The sequence below is a fragment of the Carassius auratus genome, chromosome 27 (assembly GCF_003368295.1).
Source record: "Carassius auratus strain Wakin chromosome 27, ASM336829v1, whole genome shotgun sequence".
Taxonomy (NCBI): Eukaryota; Metazoa; Chordata; class Actinopteri; order Cypriniformes; family Cyprinidae; genus Carassius; species Carassius auratus.
Window position 1 is genome coordinate 9,714,338 of NC_039269.1, and position 24,274 is coordinate 9,738,611.

Sequence of the window (24,274 nt, forward strand, 5' to 3'; positions counted from 1 at the left end):
TCCCTGCAGAGATTTTGCTTATTGTTAAATCTCTTAAACACATTGATAATAATAAGAATAACAAGTTTATTAAGGTTTATGATGATGGTATACTTAAAGAATGACTTTCCTGTCTTTTTCTTTTTTCTTTCTTTTTTTTGTTTTGTTATTGTATGTCAATGCAGTGTTATTTTGTATTTATATATTTTTTGTCTTGCAATTAAAAAGTCAGTGCCTGTTCAACATAATGAAAGTAGTGTGACACGTCCGATGCACAGAAGTTCAGTTGTTTTCTGTCTTTCATAAGCAAAGATACTGGGGTTGGCTATATTTTTTTTAAACAGATGATCCTTAAAATATTAAATATGGTCTCCCTAAAATCCCATTCAAAATAGATGGATGCTATGACTGGCAAAAAAGTGATAAAATAGTTAAACAATTATGATGATTTACATATTATAAATTATGTTAGTTGATATTAAAAATATGATATTAAAAATATGATAGTCAGGCAGACGTGTGGCGTAGAGTGGTTTCAAATGAATGTTTACATCATCTCTGTTGGTTTTAATTTTAACACCAAGCCCGCAACAAAACTTTATTCTCGTGCCTAGTTTATTCGGAAAGTGGACTGTGCTGTCCTCTGCTGGAGAAAATACTCTTGTGCATCTATGGCATCAATTAATTATTAGTATACCACAGGTTCGACTTTTTATGTCATAATAATTTACACAGCATGATTTTTCTTAAGTATCAGATATGTGCTTTAATACACTAGAGCATCGAAAAAATCATACCATTATTATCATTAATAAAACCAATAAAATTACTTTATATTTTATATTTCCTGTTGTGATGTCGTTTATAGAAGGCTTCCGCAATGTGATAACGATCAGCTTACGCCTTCTTTTACTGTCTATGCTATGCTTACGCCTTATTCAGCCCGCCGCCATTTTGAATCGAAAACGAGGCTGTGAGGGTAAACCGGAAATAACAACAATTAAACATGGCTGTGTGGACTACTTCTTTTACTGTCTATGCTACGAACCTGTCATATCTTCCTCCTCTTACGCTCAATATTGTGGAGTCATGGGCGGACGAAGGATCAAAAATTCCCAGGTCTATCCTCCTGAAGGGTTACAGCAACTGGATCGAGGGTTATATCCATGATGTTGAAGGTAAACAGTTACTTTTTCAACTTTCTTGTGAGGTTAGCTTAGCATTCTGCATTGAAGATCACGATAGCGCAAATGTTGCCGAACGACCTAACGTTACATACTGATTGTATGTGCTGCTAATATTAGCCTCTTAGCCAACTCGAAGTGTTGAACTGTAGTGTTTGATGTCCATGATACCTGTGGTTTTACAGTGAAGAGAAACGAAGCAGGCTGTAGTGTCAGGGCCCGGTCTTTTCGCTCGATGCGAAAGAACGAGCCGCCTTACAACATGAAGGTATTTTGTGTTATTGTGAGGAAATTTCTACGTTACACCCTCCATGTTCAGGAGGGTTCATGTTGAGTTCAAGTTTTGGTCCTTCGTTCATTTTTGGACCTTGTTTGTATGTTTGTTCGTTCGTTCATACTAAATACCAGGTGTTTCTAGTAAGCAGTGTCATTTTAAAATGCAAGTTGTTATTGTTGACATGAATATGGTCTTAAGTAGTTTTTCTGATCTTTAATGTTGTATATACATTTCTTTATATAAGTACTACTGGGGGAATAAAACGGTTAGGCTGATAGCTGTTTGGGATATAAAAAAAACAAACAAACAAAAAAACATTAACTGACGTATCTTATTACACAGATGTAATAAGTAGATTCTAACTAATTACTTTTTTATATCTTGTTGTAACATAAGTGTAACTTAGTTATACCAACAACCGTTATAGTTGTGAAATACTTTAAGACCAAAGTATAAAAAAAAATTAGTTAATGTCTTTTTCTTAACATTTTGTTGCTTTTTTGCAGGTGGAGCTGGCTTCAGAAAACCCTTTTATCCGATACACCCACTGCACTTGTAAAGCAGGATTGGGGCATTGTAATCATTTACTAGGACTACTATACACACTGGCTCACTACCTAAAAATGGAGCATAAATCTGTACCACCAAGAGCAAGTAAAACCTCTTTGCCTCAAACATGGCATGTGCCATCAAGAACATTAGGACTAAAGCCAAAGCCAATCAGCACAGTATCGGTTTCCAAAGTAAAACCACCAAATAGTAGTACCCATAGAGTAAACCGCACAAGTGAGGGAATTCTTCCAAATGTTTACTGCCCAGTCCCTGTCCCATTGCCCTGTAGTGAATTTGAAGAGAATCTGAGGGAAAACCTAAAAGCATCAGGCAGCAGAAGCCACATGTTTAAACTATTAACTGCCAGTAACCAACAAAAACAACTTGTCACCACAGAGTTCGGCGACTTACCTTTAGGGTCTGTTTTATCCTACCAATTACCCCAGGTATTGTATTAAACCAGGAAGAACATGATTTCTACGGAGGTCTGATAATTACATCAGAAGATTCACTGCACCTGGAAAGTGGAACCAGGGACCAAAGCAGCATCACTTGGCATCGGCTACGCGCAGAGAGGATCACATCAACATCTTTTAAGCGGGTCTGTTCTAGAGTTAAAGACTTTGACAAGTCAGCTGCTGACATGTGTGCAAAACAAACCATTCAGACCAAAGCTATGAAAAGAGGCATACAACTTGAGCCTGTTGCTGCTGCAGAATATGAAAAACTCACTGGAAACAAATTGTTTGCCTGTGGCTTAATAATTAATCATCATGCCCCTCACCTAGGAGCCTCACCTGACAGGAAAGTAGTTGACCTTACAGCAGATCCTGTCCACGGTCTTCTCGAGATCAAATGCCCAAACAAAGACAGCTTCAAAAACTGCTCATATTTGACAAATGCAGCAGGGAACTTCACTCTAAAAAAGACCCACGAGTACTACTATCAGATTGTTGGACAAAAGGGGATTAGTGGGTTTACCTGGTGTGACTTTTTTGTCAAATGCAATAGTGATTACCACCTGGAACGTATCCATTTCAACAAAGATGAATGGGAGGAGCTGAAGTGTAAGCTTGATTTTTTCTTTTTCAGCTGTTTCTTACCTGTTCTCTGCAACAGGAGAGTGTAAACCGAAACAAGACCTCAAATTACCCTTTGAAGGGATAGTGTAAATCCTGTAGTGATTTTAATTCACCATCTTTATAAAGTGTAAATATGACAAATGAAACTGTATTCCTATGAAATGCAGAATGTTTTAATTCTCTCAAACTTCAGACATGTCTGTAAATAATTAATAGTACAAATGTTATTACAAAGAGAAACTAATTAAAAGGTACATTTTTATATTGAAATGCTTTTGTAACAAAAATGTGGTAAGAATTACAATATGTAAAAATTCAGTATTATAAAAATTGTATCATTTTATTTAAAAAAATATCAAAAAAAATTTCTTAAATATACATGTAATCCAGTGTATAAACTATATAATAAATATACAAAATTGCACTTTTGTGATTCCATGTGCACTTTTTTGTTTTTATATGTTAACTCAAAACAGTGGACCGTGAAAATTTTGAGGATAGAACACACAGTCCAGAGCTGATTTACAGAACCAGCCAATGACAAAGGAATCACACGATCAAAAATGTGATATTCCTTGATTCGACGAATGGCCCGTTCAATGTGAATCCTCAAACGAGCAATGTTGTGTGTGTGTGTGCAAGATCCTCATGGCTGAACTGTCCACTTGGGCCGAGAAAAGGTGAAATAACTACTGTGGCATGAATTTCATCAAGTAGGTCTTTGATTAAAAAGCCTTTGTCTACCATCACAGCATCACCCTCTTCGAGAAGATTCAAAATGCCAGATGACTTGGTGATCTCTTTATCAGAGATGCTTCCAGTGTAAAGACTGCTCACAAAAGTCATGCTCCCATCCGGGGAAATTCCAACCAGAGATTTGAGTGTAGTCATGCCTTTGTAGTGTGAGTAAGTCTCAGAGTTCAGTACCTTAGAGCTGGCAGATTGGACTCGAATTTCAGTACAATCCAGGATGACTCTGGTTTTGGGGTAGAGAGCTTTAAAATACTCTGGCATAAGTTCATCAACTGCAGATCTACTTGGCCATATAGGCAGACTCCCCAGCATGAAGTACAAATAATTTGCCCAGGTTACACAAATTCTACTGACTGTACTTTGTGAAACACTGAAACGCACAGCAAGGTCTTGTTCAAGAAGGCCCAATCTAATCCGGCAAAGAAACAAAAAAAACTGATTAAACAGGGAGAGATGTTGTGCCTGGAATCCAACCCTCAGTGAGTGTTGGTTTGTTTGATTGATTCTTTGCACTTGAGCCCATGAGGCCATGCTCTGTGCTGTGGGCTGTAGAGCCAAGAAAACGGCTCTTACAGTGTCATAGTCAGGGAACCCAGTGTAAAACTGTATGAGTTTTGGATTACCCATAAAGTTCTGAATGCCAAACTGATTACTTCTGAGTGCTTCATTTTCAGCAGACAGACGAGAAATTTCCTCTTGTGCAGCCACAAGCTTCTCCTCTGTAGTCATGGGCTCCACACAATAATCATGATTATGTCAGTGTTTGGCATCTCTGTGACATGACTAGATTGAGAAACTGAGAGTGTTAATGGGACATGTACATTTTCTTATAATTAATCCACAAGTTTTGACGCATATCTGTCTTGTTGCACTCGCTTATTCAACGACACAAGAGTCCATGATGTCCTTTTATTTCTTAGTTTATTTTCAACATCAATCGTTTAACACTTCTTACAGTCTTCTCACATAAATCCACTTGGTTTACAACTTAAAAAAAAAAAAATATATATATATATATATATATATATATATATACAACATAATATAACCAGAACATGCAACATAACACAAATAGTTGTGATACTCAATTTAAATAATGAATTATGCAATATGGCTCTTACAGAGAGAGAGAGAGAATGAGAGCAGGCAAGTAAGATTTTATACACCTATTCTATATTCATGTTTATTTCTCATTTGATGCATTTATATACCGTATTTTCCGCACTATAAGGCGCACCATAAGGCACACCTTCAATGAATGGCCTATTAGAACTGTTTTCATATATAGGGCGCACTGGATTATAAGGCGCATAGAATAGAAGATACTGCAGTCAAACGTTTGACTGGGTTTGTGTTATGCATCCACTAGATAGAGCTGTGATAAAGGGAATGTCAACAAAACAGTCATATAAAGACGCCTTGAGCGCCTTGATCCATATATAAAGCGCTCCGGATTATTAGGCTTACTGTCATTTTTTTTAGAAAATTAAAAGCTTTTAAGTGCGCCTTATAGTGCAGAAAATATGGTACACATTTTGTATGATAGATTTCTACTAACCATTCTTCGTTGCTTGGTCCATCCTTTGTAGAACTGTAGAGAAAGAAGAGAACAGTCATGTAACAATAGTAAACAGTTGGTTGCATAAAATAATGTGAACACCAATTATTATAGGGGTTAATAACATGTATGTAGTTTGTGGGGGGATATTGTGAATATAATTTATTCATATTTTTGTTTATATTTTCTTGTTTGTCTATTATTGGTTTTACGCAGTGTTTAGTACTGGCTGTACTTGAGTGTGAAATTGGTAACAGGTTAGATATCCAAATAGAGCTAATTATCAGAGCCTATTTAACAAAAACATCTGTAACCTTAAGCTCAGTTGTTGTGCATTTAAAAAAACAGATTTTAAGATTAGGCCTATGACTAATTATTATTATGACTAAATCAGTGAAAAAGAATATAAAACAAAAAGTGAATGATGGGGGCCATCAAACACTAATAAAGATTGTGAACAAACAACTTAAAGAAATATTAGCTATTTTTGCAGGTATTAATATTTTGTGCAACCTCTGTTCTGTCATTGATTGAACTATACAACTTGCATATCACGATTATGAGACACACAAAACTTTTAGAGTAACGTTAATTTACATGTTTATTAGTTTCCTCCATTTCTGCTCACCTTTCATCTTCCTCATGTTCTTCCTCTAAATGCCATTTTTCTTGTCTAAAGCAGAAACAAAAATAATGTTCTGAACATAAATTTGATATTTTAAAAGGGGTTGATACCAAACAGTACACAGCAAACTATTAAATACATTTCACTTTGCATAAAAATAAAGTTTCTACCCAGTAGTATTTTGTAAGACTTGACATGTTTATATTTATTTCATGTAAATGTATGAAAGGTGCTTATGACCTAGCTGTACGCTCTTATCACAAATTAATTATTTTAATCTATATAACATCATTTGAAGAATAGATCTTTTTCACTTACGATCGTAAGGTTTTCCTTTCGTTTGGCTGTTGAGTCCATGTAAACACGGAGGGAACTGAACCTCCCTTTAGCTTCCTGATTCCAGTCAGTGTTCTTGAAAAACATTCCGGAGAGAAATGTTTCGAGCACACTCGTGTGTTCTTTGTAATCTATGAAAAATTGAGATTTTGAACTTAGTTGTTGTGGTAAAATATTATATTTTAGCTATATGCAGGCGTTTAAAGGAAAATAAACATGCTCACGTTAGAAATTAGCGTTTAGCAAAAAGGCTAACGTTAGGGTACACAGTCCTTTTTTTCCATAAATGCAATATTGTTACCTGAAAGTTAGGTCCAATGTCCCGTCGAATTTTAACAATCCACTTTTTCTGAAGTTCTCTGTCCTGTGGAAATTTGTGAAATGACGTATTGTCTTTATTTTGACGGCTAAACGACCGGCATCCCGGTACACAACAATACGCCATAGTGAACGCTGCTGACTGCTAATCCCTCACAGCCTCGTTTTCGAATCAAAATGTCGGCGGGCTGAATAAGGCGTATACCAAGGGGCAAGGAACTCGACCGGAAGTTGAAGTCGGGCGGGGGCTGCCATCTTTTAGCAGAACTTCACTTGCGTTAGCATTCCCATTGACTCCCATTCATTTTGGCGTCACTTTGACAGCGAATAACTTTACATCTGAGGCGTTTGAAGACTCCGTTTGTCCATTATGTATTTCTAAAGATACACGACAATGTATAAAGGGCTCCATTACCTTTTATGTTACATTATGGCCCCGTATAAACAGTTTTTGTAAAAAATAGGCTAACGATTGCGTCATAACCACTCGGCTCTATGTCGCATTACCGTACAGACAGGAGGAGAAGCTCGCAGGCAATTAACTTAATATGGCGTACTGGCATTACATTTTAAAATACTATACAAAATAATTAATCAGAATACTTACTCCTGCTCACTCACGACAAAGAACTCCCCGCTCAAGCTCGCCGTCTCTGCAAGATTAACGATGGCAGTTTGCACGCACAGCTACTAGAAGATTTACATCTGTCAGACAGGTTGCTGACGTCGTCAAGCTTCGTTTGAGTCTGCGCGTCAGAAACGGAAGTGCTAAAAAACGCTAAAACTGGGCTTCATTTGTCTCAATTGAGTTCCAATGGGGTCGCTGTGTCCATTTCTTTTACTGTCTATGGCGTATACCTATACCATACGATAAAAGCAGTTATTTTCGCCTTGCTGCAGGACCAATTGATAATATCGAAGATGTTCTAAAGTCATTTTTCGACCTTCCTGAAAAATTTCGTTGGGTTAAAACAGCGCCGTATACAGATGGAGGTTCCTGACGGTGAGTAAAGAGGTTAAATGTGATACATTTAGAATCTTCTTGCTGTGCTTTTGTCCCGCCGAATTTACGATCTCTTACAATTTCTTTAATTCAAATGTAATGAGATGATAAAACAAAGGTGTACACGTTAATGAAGCCTCACACCACATTAACATCATGCTGGTAGCAAAAATCTGATAAGTATTGGTTATTGCAACCAAGTGTTTTAATGTAAGGTAGCAAAATCGTCAGAGCGGTATACCTATGTTATCTCGATTGATCTTTATGGATTTTTGGTTCAGATTTAAATTTTAGTGACCAAGCAGTGAACAGTACTGAATTTAAAGCTACAGTAGGGAACTTTTGACGCTCTAGCGGTTAATAAACAGAACTGCTTGCGTCTTGCAGAAGAACATTATAGCCGGAGCTACTTCTCTCTGTTTATGTCTGTGAAGAATCACAAATGTACTGGGTTACTCCGCCGATGTACGCCCGAAGCAATCTAAAATAGTCCGAATATAAACACTTATTATAGGTGTACCCTAGTGATTCAGGACAAGCTAAAAACACGGTTTGGAAAATGGATTCATGGTGTACTCGCTTATTATGTTCATTTCTCTACATTTTGAACACAAACAAAGTTACGGACCGCAGTTCTGATTGGTTGTTTTTTACCGGGAGCGCATGACTTTCTGCAAATGGCAATAGGAGCACTGGGAGGAGCCAGAGGAGCTTGTTTTTTTTCCACAGATTATCTGTCTCATATTCTACTGTCAGAACATGATGACAGGTTTAACAATATTTAAAAAAAATATATATTTTTTTACGAAAGTTCCCTACAGCACCTTTTGAGAGCTTCAATACCATCACCATCTGATGGTATTGACTCTTTTTTTTTTTGGCTTATAAAATGACTTCAACTTGAGCTTTGTCTTTGTTACAGCCAATCTGACAATGAAGGTTTCCTATATTATTTATTTTCCATTGGTAATGGAAAATGTAATCACTTTAATTACATCAAGCTTATTTCAAACTTTCTTCTAAATCAGTATTAGAATGCCTTCATACTGCTTTCTACTTAATCTTCAATTTTCTTGACATGAACTGCCATAATTAATTTTCAGGGCAAGAAAAACACCCATTGTTGCCAACTACAGTTCACATTAAAGTAAGTAGAATTGTATTTTCTGACCATTCCTCCATGCAGAATTCTTTACTATTGGTGGTCTCTTGCATGTACAGTCTGTTTCTCGTGGGGCTTCTTAATAAATTCCTGTTTAGACCAAATTTATGTACTGATTGCAGATTATTCTATTTATTGGTGCACCTGAATCTAATTTTAGGCACTTATAATTGTAAAGGTGTGCTAATTGTTTCTACACTGGAAATTGCTGTTTCAGTTTTTTTCCTTTTTGTTAAAAATGTACATTCTTCAGCATTGTCTTGTGATTTTATTATATATATTTATTGCATTAAAAGATGCATTCACAATCACATTTTGTCAGAATTACTGTGATTACAGGATTCAACCTCTAAAACGCATTTGCTACCTCATAAACTCAGGATTTTCTGAGGAATAATGAAACCAAAACATAAGTTCTGACTTGTACCACCGGGCCACTGCAACAGCATGTGAAAACACTTTTAAACAGATAAACGTTAGTTAAGTATTTATCTTGTTATCTTTTGTTTTCATTATTCCTACAACTGACTGTTTTTAATGTCTAAATAATGCAAGATTATTCATAAAATAAAAAAGACATACAATAAAGTTAAATGCAGCCAGCACAGAGTTGGATACTAATACTAATCTAATGTCTAATATCCCCCTAAGTAAACTACAAATTACTTGTTGTGCTGTGGAAAAAGTACATTGTATTTGGTTACTACAGGGTCATTGGAGACCATATAACCTGTCAAACATTGAAGAGAACCAGAAAGGAATATGTAACAGTGTACACTCACCAGCATTGGAAGAGACTACACATAGCCCGTCTAGGATGACAGGTAGGTCCTTATTTTCACTTTATAAATGAGCCCCCTCTTTAACAGAGGAGCCTAAATTCTGTATTCTTCAAAGTTAACAGAATCCTACCACTATAAGAAAGGTGATGTATTTTATATTTGACAAAAAAAAACAGACGTCACATATTTTTGTTTGTATAAATGCTTTGTTTATTTTACAATTAGTCTCCTTTTTAATAAGACATTAAAAATGAATATTAATTATTACTATTAATAAGGCAATGGGTATAAATTAATATTGCACTGACTCATCTCATTTTCCGTTTGTTAAACTACACAGAAAAACTAATAAATGAGCCGTTTTCCATTTCTTGTTATTGCATTCTAAATAGGAAATGAAATGATCAAAATGTACGGACCCGCCGCATTACTTCGCAATCCGTTTTTTCAAGTTCTGAAATGTCACCTTATAGAATGGCTCGTAACTTTAGTACACGCTCTATTGTTAAAATGTTAACCTCATGCTGTGTTCCAGACAACTCAGATATAATAAACATAATATAATATTAAAATGTTAACCTCATGCTGTGTTCCAGACAACTCAGATATAATAAACATAATATAATATATTTATTATATTATATTATATAGCATTATACATATAATATTATACAAACCCGATTAAAAAAAAAATGGGACACTGTACAAATTGTGAGTAAAAAAGGAATGTAATAATTTACAATTCTCATAAACTTATATTTTATTCACAATAGAATATAGATAACATATCAAATGTTGAAAGTGAGACATTTTGAAATGTCATGCCAAATATTGACTCATTTTGGATTTCATGAGAGCTACACATTCCAAAAAAGTTGGGACAGGTAGCAATAAGAGGCCAGAAAAGTTAAATGTACATGTAAGGAACAGCTGGAGGATGAATTTGCAACTTATTAGGTCAATTGGAAACATGACTGGGTATAAAAAGAGCCTCTCAGAGTGGCAGTGTCTCTCAGAAGTCAAGATGGGCAGAGGATCACCAATTCCCCCAGTGCTGCGGTGAAAAATAGTGGAGCAATATCATATCAATATCATATCAATATCAATATCAAGGAGTTTCTCAGAGAAAAACTGCAAAGAGTTTGAAGTTAGCATCATCTACAGTGCATAATATCATCCAAAGATTCAGAGAATCTGGAACAATCTCTGTGTGTAAGGGTCAAGGCCGGAAAATCATACTGGATGCCCGTGATCTTCGTAATAGGGCTGAAATGATTCCTCGAGTAACTCGATTACAAAAAATGATCGAGGCAAATTCCTCTGCCTCGAAGCCTCTTTTAATTTATTTAAAATCTCACGTCAGGTTCTTTCGCAATGATTTTTTTAATGTGACACAACACGTTTACGTCACCCACAAAGCGGAAGGAGACACAAGCGCTGCATCCGGAATCGCATACTATAAGGAGTCAGCAGTGTTTTGATTTGAGGGCGTGGGCAAATGTAAAGAGAACGTCGTGGCATGTGTCCATCGCAAGAAAGAGCTGGCATACCGCAACTAGGGCCCTATGATTTCTGCGATGCAGAAAACACGGAGGGAATCACGGAATCCAGAAATCAAAACAGAATTTACAGTTTAACGCAGAATGGCATGGAATTTGCCTATTTTTGAATGAATTATTCAAAAATAGGTCATTGCACTTACATCAAATCACAGTATGGACTAATATCTGTAAATATTAAGCCAGAACAGTCTATTTAAATATGAATCCTGCATGTTTTGCGTGTCTCTGTTAATGAATGGAGCAGAAGCGCATCTTTCTTTATCACACACACACTGAAGCGCGCGTGACGCTCGCAGTGATTTCAGCGTTTGCTGACTAAATAACGACGTGAACACATGTACAACATCTCCAGAACTGCTCTGACAGTCACTTTATGAGCATTTGACCGTTTGATTTGAGTAAAACTAGGGTCAAATCACATACACAGAACTGTAAAGGTATGTAAACCCATCAAAATAAAAGTCCTGTTTAGTTTAAAACAGAGAAACAATGGGTAATAATTAAATGTTTATTTTTGATGTATGCATTTTATTCTATGCATTTAAAAAATAAAAGTATTTTTTTTCTAAAAATGGAAAGTTAGTTGTTCATTTTAAGAGACCCAGGAGTCTTATTTTCTCTTGCATGATTAATATTTGCACTTTAATTAAGCCAAAACACATTTTATCCTATTGCTCGATTAATCAATGGAATTTTTGGTAGAATACCTGATTACTAAAATGTTAGATAGCTACAGCCCTATAGTTTGTAATTGTGGTGAGCTTATTTAGGAGAAAATACAGGGCCGTTTTTTTACTCCCAGTCCATCCCTACTGTGAAGTATTTTTAATGGAAATGGAGTCATTGAGAACATCTTTAATGTTAGTGAATAACAAAAAGAATGATACATTGTTAAATTTTATGGGGAAATTGTTTACATAGTAACACACTCGCCGTACATCACCAAGTAGGCATACATTGGTTTTTGAATCTTTAAGAAAAAGGAAAATAATAATAATAATAATAATAATCATATATTAATACATTTTTTTATTTTCTGTTTTAATTCACCTCTTGTTTGTTTTCTTCTGAAGATTATCTGGTATATAATCTCTTTTGGTATTTCTGGGGTAATATGTTGTAAGACTTATTTGTTTCATTTAATAAAAAAAAAAATACTTTGACCGTAGGGTCATTTTGGTGCTGCAACTTAACATATGGATTTTGTCATCAAGAAATGTGAAGTCATGGTCTTAAGATCCCATGTTGAGGGAACGACAATATTTTTTTGTCGTATTATGGTGAAGAAACTGTGTTAATTTACTTTTATTTAACATCAGCATTTAGATTATTATAATTAAATATATACAAATTTAATAAAATTCTTAAATTTAATTTGAGTGCTCTCATCACCATTATGGTGTCCCTAATATAATTTCCAGTTAAATATATATTAGTCAATCTGCCCAATTTATAAAAATGCTCTTGTTCTTTTATCTCCTCATTACAGTCTTTCTTGGCTGGTTGGATGGTCATTTATTTATTTGTTTGTAACAAAAAATGCACCTGTTTATTGTTCACAAGGGAACTTGCAAAAGGATAGGCTAATTACGGTAAATAGGACCTGTTTTGATTTTATGTAGAATTAATTTTTTTAAGGAGAAATAAATAAGTAAATAAAAAAAGAAAGAATGAATGGATTAAAGAATGAAAGAATGAGGTGGTTTAGGTTTAACCATTGGAAGTTATTTTAGTGCTGATGTTACCAAAAATATTGATACAGATTTCTTAAAGTAAGAATCCCTATGAAAATACTGTATGTGACATTAAATACACAACCATCTGGACATCTTGGCAATAAAAATGCCAATTACAACACATGGGTGGTGGCGCAGTGGATAAGACACATGACTTTGGTGTGAGAGACCCGGGTTCGAATCCACTGTGAGACACCAATGTGTCCCTGAGCAAGACACTTAACCCCTAGTTGCCCCAGAGGCGTGCGACCTCTGACAAATATAGCAATTGTAAGTCGCTTTGGATAAAAGCGTCAGCTAAATGTAAGAAATGTAATGTAAAAAAAAAAAGGTTAATTGAATTTACACATTTTTTTAGTGACAAACTCAGTAAAAAAAATGCTACATTATTTTAGCTACATTAAAAAAAAAAAAAGTTAGTCAACTAAATTTTGCTTATTTAAATTAAGCTACCATTTTTGCAACCACTTACCTTAAAAAAAAATCTTAAATGTTTTCAGGGTGGTAATTTTTTTTAGTTTACTAACCAAACTAATATAATTATATATTTAGTATAATTCTTTTTCAGATGACTTCACACAGACATCAAGCTCAGACGATCAACCAAAAAACCCTTTAAAAGGAAAATTTGATTGGACATTGCCTATGAAGCCAGAAGGTATGTTTTCTCAGATTAATTGTTTCTTTAACCATAAAACTTCCCTGCTCTATGGCTAAATATATATATATATATATATATATATATATATATATATATAATGATATTATTATTTAAATACATTGCCCTTTAGACAGAGACCTCATAAGATAAATTATGAGGTCTCTAAACTAGAATATTAAGTAGTCACTAAACTATCTCTGCTAAATCAACATCAGATCAAATTCTCTTTATGGTCTATTTCCAGCTAACATGAGCTCTATAATCACTTCTTTATGAACAGGGCCAGGCACAACAATGGAAAAACTTGTCGTGTAAGTGATAATTAATTTCCTACATTGTATTTCTGTTATAATGTGACCGTGGTATACCTAAGAAGCACTTCAAAGCTCTTTATTTTCAACCAATGTTATGTGCATCTGTTTAGAATTTAAAAGCTTGTTTTAATTAACTGCATAAACACTTATTCTCTTTTTTTTTAAGCCGCCCAGGTGGATTCCTGCAGTTAAGAATGAAGCAAAAGGTAGGCACATATTCTGACTTTATACGAGAGCGCTAAAAAATGACATGAATAGCTCAGAGTTGTCATTTGACAATCAAATCAATCTGAGCAGTTATGGGGTGGAATGACACGTGTAGCTCCTGGACCACCTCATTTCAGAATTAAAATGCTTTCAAATATATATGTTAATGTTCTAACATGATTTTCATCTGAACACTGACAGTTAGTGAGCTAGTTGAATTGGATGCGGTTTAAAGCAGAAGTCTGTTATGCTGACCAAAGCTGCATTTATTTAATGAAAAAATACAATACAAACTGTAATACTGTGAAATATTATTTCAATTTAATATAACCATTTTCTGTTTCAATATATAAAATATAATTTATTCCTGTGATAAAAGCTAAATTTTCAGCAGCCATTACTCCAGTGTTCATCCTTTAGAATCAGTGCTCTTATTTACAGTATGTACTGTATATAGTGTCCCCCCCCCCCCTTTTTTTAATAGACTGTGATGGAAAAATATACATTATGTCCCTTATTTTATAGAGTAGTTTAATATAATAAACTGTATAGGATCATTGTCCCAAGCACTTATCACATAGACTAAATATAAGATGCTTATGCTGTAGCTTAACATTTCACTGCTGTTTTATGTGGACAAAAATATGAATATGACTCAAAACAGCCTTCTTGATGGGTTGGTTTGGCCCATATTTTTTGTGTTAAAAACGAGTTCTCTACTCTGACTGGCAAAACAAAAATAGTAATATTATGGATCACTGACTGTTCCCAATGTGATCTAGCGATAAAATCTGATCAGTTTGTTCAGTGTAGTCAATATCATGTGTAGCCATATAAGTCATCAACTACAACAACTGCTTTTCCACAAAAGTCTTCAGTATGATGGGAAGACATATGTTTAGTGATAGTTGTATGAAACAGGAAGAGTTTAAATTGGTATAATGGCATATAAAAACATTTTCTTTGAATTCCATTGTTACTGAATTTGTTTATCCAAATATAAACAATATAAAAACAAAGTATATAACAAATGTTTCTGCAAACAGCCCTATTATACTTACCTAACTGGATGTTCAATGTTGTATGTTACTGATGCAAAATCAGATCCACGTCAGACAGGTGGGTTTAAGAAAGTTGTAAGTTTATTCAAAAGTTAAAAAAAAATCAAATAAGCAGTAAAGAAAATCATAACTTGAACTGAAACATTAAGTTTAAATAATCATATTCAATCCAATCATCTTACAAATAAACTGAGTGATATAAATGTAATCAAGATCAGTCTAAGTCAGTTTAAAACAAACTGAATCAATCTGAAAGAAATACAATTTCAGCAAAGTCTAGGTGCACCCAGTAGTTAGAGTAAGTAAGGTGAAGTGCGAGGAAAGCAAAAAAAGGGAAGAAGAGAAGGGGTGAAGTACTTATATTATGTTGGGGGCGTTTTCGTCCACTAGGGGGTAATGTTGAGTCTTAATTTGGCCACAACTTTTTCTGTGTTTCAGCAAACGGAATGATTTTTGATGACAATTATTTCGACTCATATTTTGGGAAAATGCTTTGAAAATGAAAAAAAAACAAACAAACTCAACAATACAGTGTGGGCAAATTCACTACCCTTTCATTACATTCGTGAATGAAAACATTCACTAAATTAAACTGCTGTAAAAATGTATCAGATAAAAAAAAGTACTTTTTTTTGCATAAATCTATTTATCAACCTCAGTCCTGATCATAACTACTAAATGTAAAAAAGAAAGAAAAATCCAAGATTTTTACTTTTTAATTGGCAAGTTCATAAATAATGTCACTGAAAAAAACACACAAAATGACTTGTTTTCCATATAAAAAAATTTTTTTTACCTTTTATCACAGTCTTGGGCATGTACAAGATAAGTTTGTGTCTTCTCTATAAACAGGGTCAGATAAAACAATGATAAAACCTTAAGTTATCTTATCAAGTAAGTGAAAATTAATTGTGTTTCTTATAATGTGATTGTGGTAACTAAGAAGCACTTCAAAGCTCTTTATTTTCAACCAATGTTATGTGCGTCTGTTTATAATTTAAAAGCTGCGTTTAATTAATGGCGTAAACACTCATCATTCTCTCTTTTTTTTTTAAGCTGCGCAGTAGGACGAATAAAGCACTCTCCTACAAAGGTACGCTCATATTCTGACTTTATAATATGAGAGCTCTAAAAAATGACATGAATAGCTCAGAGTTGTCATTTGACAATCCAACCAATCTGAGCAGTTATGGGGTGGAATGACACGTGTAGCTCCTGGACCACCTCATTTTGGTATTAAAATGCTTTCAAATATATATAAATAAGTCAATTTTCTAACATGATTTTCATCTGAACACTGACAGTGAGTGATTTCTGGTGACATCTTATTTAAACGCATATTTTGGGAAAATCCTTTGAAAATTTCCCAAAACTCAACAAAACAGTACGGGTGAAATTTTCATTACGTTCGTGGATGAAAACATTCACTAAATTAAACTGCTGTAAAAATGTATCAGATAAATATTTTTTTCCCATTTCTTATTTTTGCATAAATCTATTAATCAACCTCAGTCCAAAACTAATAAATGTAAAAAAAAAAAAAAAAAAAATCCAAGATTTTTACTTTTTAATTGGCAAGTTCATAAATGATGTCACTGAAAAAAACAAAACAAAATGGATTGTTTTCCATATAAAAAGTGATTTTGGACTGGATATTTTTTTACCCTTTATCACAGTCTTGGGCATATAAAAGATTAGTAACAAAATTGTTTTTGATGCATTGTTAGTTTTTGTGCAGCATCATAATTAATTTTTCTCCCTCATTTACTGTTCGTGGCTGTTTTTGCCCCATAGACTTCCATTAAAATGACCTTTTTTCATTGCAAAGCCATGACACTATATAATCATGCATTCTTGATTGTTGGTGGTTTTCCCTGTTGGGAAGAGGTAAAATGTTTATTTTTTATATAGTAGTTATAATACACTCAAAAAAATGACTCTTTGGCTGAACATGATTCTATCATGGACAGTGGTTCCACATGTTTGTACCATGTTATTTGGACATGAATAAATCAAGTTATAAGGACTTGTCTACCTTTAGTTGAGTTTACTCAGTTTGCTTTAGTTCATCCTACATGAAATATCTGAGTAGAGATAATATGTTTACATCATGTAGAACCACTGTCCATGCAAGTTTAGCCAAAGTGTTATAAAAACATTAGCAAGTAAGATATAACTTTTCTTTACACATGATGTTAATTGTTTGCAGTTTAAGGATGTTACTATGTGTACATCATACACTAGCACTCTCATTAAAGTTGCTTTTTTTTAAATTAAGTATTTTAGACGTTCTTTCAACCAGGTCCTCAACCCAACCACAAGCTCCACACTTCACCACAATGGTAACTCGCACAAAATACACCAATATAAAGTCTTTTAAAATGCCCACATAATAGAGCATTATACATGAAAAAGTCTCCTTATTATCACATTTTATTAAAAACTGCATAAAATAACACTTTATTTCAACATTTTCTCTCCCCATATCCAGTCCTGTGCAAAGCATGATGGGAAGTGTAAAACTTATTTTGAGGGACTTGATTGAAACATGTTCTTTCAAAATGAAAACTTTATGTTAAACCAACGAGAGACAGGTTTAAGTCAGTTTAACATGACACAATCATGTTGAAATGAAAAATAGCCAAAATGGCATTAATTCAACATGAATTGTTCAGGTAAAGTGAACAAAACTAAAAATTCATTTTTTTGAGTGTATATATAATAAGTTATAATATAATAGTTTATGCATTTTATAAACAGTAAATAAATAAAAGAATAGATTCATCTTCCATTATTTTTCCTGTTCCTTCTGTCTCTAAGCCCATTCTAAGAAATCCCCTTAAAGTTTTTTAATGGGAAAACAAGTAATCACTAGTAATCAAACACTTCATTATTTTGTGGTATAAATGACTTTTTGAAGTGAAGCAAATCATTTCTCAGTTCACTGTTATGAAGCTTTTATTTAAACTTTTAAAGTTTAAAAAATTAAAATATTTAAAGTTAGCATTCATCATTTGATTTAAGTGTTCATGTTAAATTCAGTGTAAACTCTGAAATTTAGTCAACCCCCGGATAAGCTACTTCTAAATATATTGCAGATGTTTAATTTTCTGCAAAGCTGCTTTTTATGATTTGTATAATCAAAAAGTGCTATACATATAAATTTGAATGGAATATTTACCTTACACAACTAAGACAATACATATAAATCAGCATGTGAATTTATTAAATACTTAAAAATATGATAATCTTCCATTGAATAAAGCATGTGCTTCTGTTTCAGAAAGCTGTTTGTTTTTCTACATTTTCCAGAATAGACATATTACATAGAGTAAATGATGAATTTCCATGTTCCCTTTAAGATCATTTCAAACTTGCTCCTAAAGCATTATTACAATGTATTCATATTGCTTTATACTTCATCCTCAGTTTATCTGACATGAACTTTAATTATTTTCAAGAATCGCATTGGAGGACATCTGAAAACCCTTCTGATGTAAGTAAAAAGGGATTTTCTGTGTTTGATGTTAGTAGACAACAGTATAGATGAGGTGTCTTAATTTTTAACCATTATGTATATCTATATCTTTTGAAATGGCAAATGTCACAAATGTGGGCATATCAATACTGGACCTTTATTTGGACATGATACTGATGGGTGAAAGTGATATAATTTAATAAATCAATATACAGCTTGCTTTTAAATCTTTATGGTAAATCTAAATTACCATAAATTATTTAACTGTCACAAATGGAAGAGAGATCATAACACTGTTCATAACATCTGATCTGCTTTCATAAAATCTGATTTTATGTTTTCTAATGCTAAAAACAGATCTGCACAAAGATTTTAATAATTTAAAAACAAAAACATACAGGTACCAGTAATATTGGAAGAGAAATGACAAAGTGTGTATGCAAGTAGTGGTATAATTAGAAATGTAATATAAACAGTTTGTGACTTCTATTGAACAGATAAGTCTGGTGATGTACATATTTTGTCAACATTTTGTAGACCTATTACAGGAATCTAACCAAAACACAAAGTAATATAGTTTATATGTATTAACATTTAAACTATTTAAATATTTCAGTATGTCAGCTATAAATATAAAATATAATTTCTTAATTTTTACCATTAACATTGAATGATTTACAGTGTTTGGACATGTATGGATCAGGATCATCAGGACTATTATATAAAGGGACTCCACACAGCCAGTTTGGGGTGACAAGTAGGCCCATATTTTGATTTAAATATGATAACTCTGCTTTGAAAAACAAAAAAACAAAACAAAAGAATATTAGATTGAAGAAGAAGTTTTATTTATATTGCGTCTTTCCATAGTATGATTGTCTTCATACTGCTTTATACTTCTTCCTCAGTCCATCTGGCTGCCTCTAATTCTTTCATAAAATAATATAATTTCATGGTTTTTGTTTATTTTTAATGTTAACATTTTAAGGATTTAAAATATATATTTTAAAACCAGTAGGTATAATGCAATAGTAAGTTGCTTTCTGTTGAGTGCAATACACTCTCACATTTTGTTAATGAATTATCTGGCTTTCCTTTAGGATCTCTGGAGATTGAACATCAATATAAACTGTCAATCAAACAGAAGTATGAGAGTGAGTGGAGCTCGCTGTCTGGTGAACGAGAGTCATTGTCTGCCCTGTATAATGAACCAGTGATCATTCAGAAAGATGAAAATGGCAGCTTTGAGAACATCAGTATGGACATGTTGTTGATTTTACATGGTACAATGCCTGTCATTCTCCAAGGTGACTCTGGCAGTGGCAAATCCTTCATAGCACAGAAGATCATGTTGAACTGGGCATCTGAATTTTCGATACATTTTTATGTAGTTTTCTATCTGAGGTGTGAAGAACTGATGTGTTTTTCTGAGGAGATGAATTTAATTGAACTCTTGAGCTACAGCTGTGGTTTAACATCAAATCAGATCTCGGAGATGTTACAGAAGCCACCAAAGAGGATGGTTTTCATCATTGATGGGTTTGATGAGCTGAGACTAACGCAGGACATTTATGAAATGTCAGCACACACTAATCCACTTCAAAAAGCCCCTGCTGAGGTCATTCTGTGTTCCCTGTTGAGGGGATACCTCATCCCTGGGATCAGCCTGCTGGTCACCACCAGAACTAAGAACACAGTGAACAAGCTGCTGAGAAAACAGCCATGTTTCACTGAAATCATGGGTTTTTCTGAGAAGAAGGTGGAGACGTACTTCCAGACGTTCTTCAGCAAAGAGTATGACTGTGTGAGCACAAATGAAAGCCTCCTCACTGCCTGCTCCATTCCTGTTATCTGCTGGATTGTTAGTGAGATGTTCAGACTCGGTGCAGATGTATCAAGCGGACTGGAAACCACCACCTCCATCTATGTTGGCTTTGTGTCAACTCTACTAGAGCATCACTGTCGGGGTTTGAGTCAGTCTGTGCCGACCCTGCTGAGGAGTCTGGGTCAGCTGGCAGAGAGAGGGATGCTGGAACAACAAGTGATGTTTGATGAGAAAAATGTGGATGAAATAATTTCAGACCCTGTTGCCAATCCATTCCTGTGCAGGTTCCTCTCTAAGAGAAGAATCCGTCAGGAGACAATGTTCAGTTTCATGTATCACAGCTTTCAGGAGTTCTTCACTGCTCTGTACTATGTTCTTCTGGATGCAGAAGAGTCTCAGAGGAAAGTGAGGGAGCTGCTTCACACTGTAGAGAGAGGATGGGCTTTGTCCTTTTGGTCTGATAGAGACTTTTCAATGGCAGATGTAGAAGTAAGACAGTCAAATCTGCTGCAGCCTGTGATTCTGTTCCTCTGTGGTCTGTGTAAGAAAAAATGGATCCCGTCGTTCTTTGAAAAGCTCAACGTGCCTGTCTCTGTCAACATAGAAACCCAGCTTAAGGAATGGATCAGTACATATTCACAGAGATATCAAAGTGAACACATGCTGTTCATTCTCCATTGTCTCTACGAGCTTCATGAGAAAAGCTTCATTAGGAAAGTGTTAGAAGATTTGATTTTGATAGATCTGTCTCATACTCTACTGAAAAGGACAGACTGTTGGGTGTTGAAGTACTGTTTACGGTGCTGTGAACACATCAGAAACCTGAAACTCCATGTAACATCTGATAATCTGAAGATGCTCCTGCCTGAACTGTCCCGCTGTAAACAGCTGTGGTGAGTGAAAATTTAGACTTGAGACAGACACATTACATTATTCATTATCACAATTATTATTTATATTTATGGCAATTACAATATATTCACTTCTACTGGAGCTCTGTGATGTCAGATTTGATCACTGATCTATATATATAGTTCTATTATAGATCAGTGGATTTGATCTGTTTTAAAACTAAAGCGAAATCGCACAAGCAAAGAGTGCTGTTGTACTGAATAGCAGCACAGCTGTGATTCAGCTTCGAGAATAATGTAATATTCAATAATACAGCAGTCATTATCATGTGATATTGATTTGATATGATGTATTAAGATAATTTAATCAGTTCACTGAACAAGAAGTACATACTGAGTTGCTTGCATTTCAGTGGAAATATGGCCAGTTAGCATTTTTCTCTGCCATTTAAAAATAGTTACAAAAGAAGCCAAACTGTCAGTCATTTCAAGCTGGTCAGAAACAGAGTGAGTAGAGAAGAGAGGCGGTCGTTTCCTCTCCATGCTTACTCTGGGTTCTCATGCTCAACTTCATTTTTCCACCCCCTGCATATGCCAAAGTCACTGCAGATGAGTCCCTTTCTGAACCATATCAGAGTAAGAGATAATGTTGATTCAAAAAAATTCAAAACATCTCCCATACTTTGGTCTGAAACACTGCAAATGCAAACCTGAAATAACTGTGTAGTGTGTATAATGAAAATTAAATATGATATACTGTGTTGTTTTACTTTGAAAGGTTGATATTGGATCACATTTCAGATGATGTTGTTGGTTTGGTCTCAGCTGCTGCTGAAGGAAAGAAACGGACTAAACTCAAGTAATGTATAATTAATTTTAGAATAACATTGTAAATACTTATTGCCATATTCAGTTATTTAGTATATTAAATCAATTTTATGTAATATATACAAATTAAGTCCACTTATTAAATTATATCTCTGACAGTATAAATATGCCTGACAACTATGGATTCCACCGAGAGATCACTGTGTCAGTCAGAGATGGAGACATCACGTATGAACTCAATCACTTGTAACATTCAAAATGACAGTCTCGTCCTAACGCCTGATGCATAGTATAAACATACACTAATGTTTTATCTGTGAATGCTTAGGTTGTCTTTTTCAGAGTTCACATCATCAGCCACGGAATTAACTCTTACCTCTCCTCACTCATTTATTTCCACCATCAACTGGGTGAAATCACAGAATAAGATGTCATTGTTCAGTTCTAGATATTTGTGAGTAGAAGCTTTCGTTCATTTTTTTCTTCAGATATAAACCCTTAAGAATTGCTTTATCAAATGCTGTTGACATTTGCCATCACAAATCAAAGATTACTTTACCCAAAAAAATTTATTCCAAACCCAGAAGACTTTCTTTTGTCTTTGAAACACACATGAGTGTTTTGAAGATAAATAGAAGTCTTATAAGTTTGGAGAAAAATAAGGGGGAGTAAACGATTTTCAATTTTCATTTTAACCGTGATCGGCAAATTATTAGGTGTTTATTAGCGAAAATCAGTTATTTTTTTTTATATTTTTTTATTTGTTTTACACCTTATAAAAAATTTAAATAAAAACATATATAAAAGTTTGTGCCACTTTTACAAATCCATGTGGGTTTTTGTGTTGTTTAGACGAAATCAAGATGGACTGTTGACGTTCCTGCAATCAGTATCTGGTTTGAAGAAAGTCTGTCTGCAAGATGTAGTTCTGACTGAACCATATAGCTCTAAAATCATGTCCCTCATTAAAGCCTGTCCCAGTTTGATTGAACTCAGGTAATAACAATATCTGACCACATAAGTAACTTTTATGCCGTTGTAACGCTTTAATATAAGGTTCCAGGTTATTTCATATATTAACCCTCTATGAGCAATACTGTACATCTGTTACAATTTTAAGTAATCTTGGTTTATGTTAGTTAATAAATATACAACTGTACATTGTTAGTTCAGGTCCATTAAATAATGTTAGCACAATGTTAAATACATGATACAACTTACAACTTATTTTAATAATAAACAAACTGTAAATTGTTACACATTTTCTTATCAGTGGTGAAAGTTTGACTGAAATATCTAAATAGATGTTTTCCACTTGATTACTGATATTGATTATCATAGGTTTTCCCCAGACACCTAATACAATAAACCAGAAGCTCTTGTAGCTTTACAGTGAACGTAGTTAATTATTTAAATCTTTTTCAGGATAAATGTCACAGATAAATACATGATGGAGTACACCCACTCCATGAAGACATCATTGGAGAAGATGGGTTGGACTCTGACTGTGTAAGAGTTATATATTAGATATTTCTTTAGCCTTTTCTTTAAGTTCATTATAGAGATTATATATACACAAAGTCATATTTTTGAAGTATGATCATCATGAGTGTTAAATGTTTTTCTCATTAGCTGGGGGAAATTAGCATTGCTTAAGCTAAACATGGAAAGATTCACAGAGGGGAAGATGAAGACAAAGCAGGAAAAGACTAAGAGAGGAAGTAAGCAAATAGATTGTTGATTTTTATTATTAATATAAAGACCCCTGCAATAGAGCTATATACAGGTTACATAGACATTAATTACTTCATTATTTATTGTACCACTTAATTGATTCTACTGGGAATAAACCAAACATTACAGTATTTTATAGAGGGTAAAATCAACATATATACATTAGTTAAAAAAAAATTCACCCTAGATTTAAAATTGATGAAAGTTGATAATGTTTTACTTTTTTATTTTAATATCCAATGGCTTTGGTTTCAGTGATTTCAGCTAATTAGATATTTCAAACAAGCTTTGTGGACACACAGTTTATCAGCTTTGTGGCTATCTTTATTTCATAGTTATGTACCAGACAGTGATATAAAAACATCTGATCAGATTTTCTTTTCTCAGAAATGTTTTATGTAACATA

At 34.0% G+C, this 24,274-nt stretch overlaps 3 protein-coding genes across 6 annotated transcripts in view; 2 read left to right on the forward strand and 1 right to left on the reverse strand.

Moving 5' to 3' along the window:
* Positions 1 to 945: 945 nt before the first annotated feature.
* On the forward strand, positions 946 to 3,320 carry LOC113045407 (uncharacterized). Of its 2 annotated transcripts, XM_026205792.1 has the most exons (3): positions 970 to 1,157; positions 1,349 to 1,431; positions 1,947 to 3,320. In XM_026205792.1, exons 1-3 carry the CDS (start codon positions 986 to 988, stop codon positions 2,448 to 2,450), a joined length of 759 nt encoding a protein of 252 aa, XP_026061577.1. In that variant the 5' UTR covers positions 970 to 985; the 3' UTR covers positions 2,451 to 3,320. The 2 variants fall into 2 exon arrangements, 1 of the variants encoding a protein (XP_026061577.1); XR_003275979.1 differs by lacking the exon at positions 1,349 to 1,431 and having other exon boundaries at positions 946 to 1,157; positions 1,947 to 2,273.
* A 1,202-nt stretch (positions 3,321 to 4,522) lies between these two features.
* LOC113045410 (THAP domain-containing protein 1-like) lies at positions 4,523 to 7,646 on the reverse strand. 3 transcript variants are annotated; one of them, XM_026205798.1, is made up of 6 exons: positions 7,523 to 7,646; positions 6,648 to 6,869; positions 6,329 to 6,477; positions 6,014 to 6,058; positions 5,386 to 5,418; positions 4,523 to 4,610 (listed from the first exon to the last, which is right to left on the reverse strand). In XM_026205798.1, exons 2-6 carry the CDS (start codon positions 6,789 to 6,791, stop codon positions 4,553 to 4,555), a joined length of 429 nt encoding a protein of 142 aa, XP_026061583.1. In that variant the 5' UTR covers positions 6,792 to 6,869; positions 7,523 to 7,646; the 3' UTR covers positions 4,523 to 4,552. The 3 variants fall into 3 exon arrangements, 2 of the variants coding, with proteins under 2 accessions (XP_026061583.1, XP_026061582.1); XM_026205797.1 differs by lacking the exon at positions 4,523 to 4,610 and having other exon boundaries at positions 4,880 to 5,418; XR_003275980.1 differs by lacking the exons at positions 4,523 to 4,610; positions 6,648 to 6,869; positions 7,523 to 7,646 and adding an exon at positions 6,571 to 6,586 and having other exon boundaries at positions 4,880 to 5,418.
* LOC113045377 (NACHT, LRR and PYD domains-containing protein 1b allele 3-like) overlaps positions 7,530 to 24,274 on the forward strand; it is a 33,253-nt gene continuing 16,508 nt past the window's right edge. The window contains exons 1-16 of the mRNA XM_026205734.1: positions 7,530 to 7,667; positions 8,771 to 8,814; positions 9,539 to 9,653; positions 13,478 to 13,567; positions 13,851 to 13,881; positions 14,051 to 14,090; positions 16,209 to 16,245; positions 18,614 to 18,648; positions 19,312 to 19,387; positions 19,731 to 21,348; positions 22,085 to 22,165; positions 22,294 to 22,362; positions 22,463 to 22,588; positions 22,987 to 23,130; positions 23,560 to 23,643; positions 23,767 to 23,855. Coding sequence (XP_026061519.1) covers positions 7,652 to 7,667; positions 8,771 to 8,814; positions 9,539 to 9,653; positions 13,478 to 13,567; positions 13,851 to 13,881; positions 14,051 to 14,090; positions 16,209 to 16,245; positions 18,614 to 18,648; positions 19,312 to 19,387; positions 19,731 to 21,348; positions 22,085 to 22,165; positions 22,294 to 22,362; positions 22,463 to 22,588; positions 22,987 to 23,130; positions 23,560 to 23,643; positions 23,767 to 23,855 — 2,695 coding nt within the window. The 5' untranslated portion in view covers positions 7,530 to 7,651. The remainder of the gene's footprint in view (positions 7,668 to 8,770; positions 8,815 to 9,538; positions 9,654 to 13,477; positions 13,568 to 13,850; positions 13,882 to 14,050; positions 14,091 to 16,208; positions 16,246 to 18,613; positions 18,649 to 19,311; positions 19,388 to 19,730; positions 21,349 to 22,084; positions 22,166 to 22,293; positions 22,363 to 22,462; positions 22,589 to 22,986; positions 23,131 to 23,559; positions 23,644 to 23,766; positions 23,856 to 24,274) is intronic.

Bases quoted from the DNA above. Each gene is read 5' to 3' on its own strand.
- LOC113045410 (XM_026205797.1), bottom strand. From the start codon at position 6,791: ATGGCGTATTGTTGTGTACCGGGATGCCGGTCGTTTAGCCGTCAAAAT. The intron at 6,059-6,328 runs GTAAGTGAAAAA...TTTCTGCTTTAG, and splicing joins GAAAGGAAAACCTTACGATC to ACAAGAAAAATGGCATTTAG. The intron at 5,419-6,013 runs GTGAGCAGAAAT...CTTTCTCTACAG, and splicing joins GAACATGAGGAAGATGAAAG to TTCTACAAAGGATGGACCAA.
- LOC113045407 (XM_026205792.1), top strand. From the start codon at position 986: ATGGCTGTGTGGACTACTTCTTTTACTGTCTATGCTACGAACCTGTCA. The intron at 1,158-1,348 runs GTAAACAGTTAC...GTGGTTTTACAG, and splicing joins TTATATCCATGATGTTGAAG to TGAAGAGAAACGAAGCAGGC. The intron at 1,432-1,946 runs GTATTTTGTGTT...GCTTTTTTGCAG, and splicing joins AGCCGCCTTACAACATGAAG to GTGGAGCTGGCTTCAGAAAA.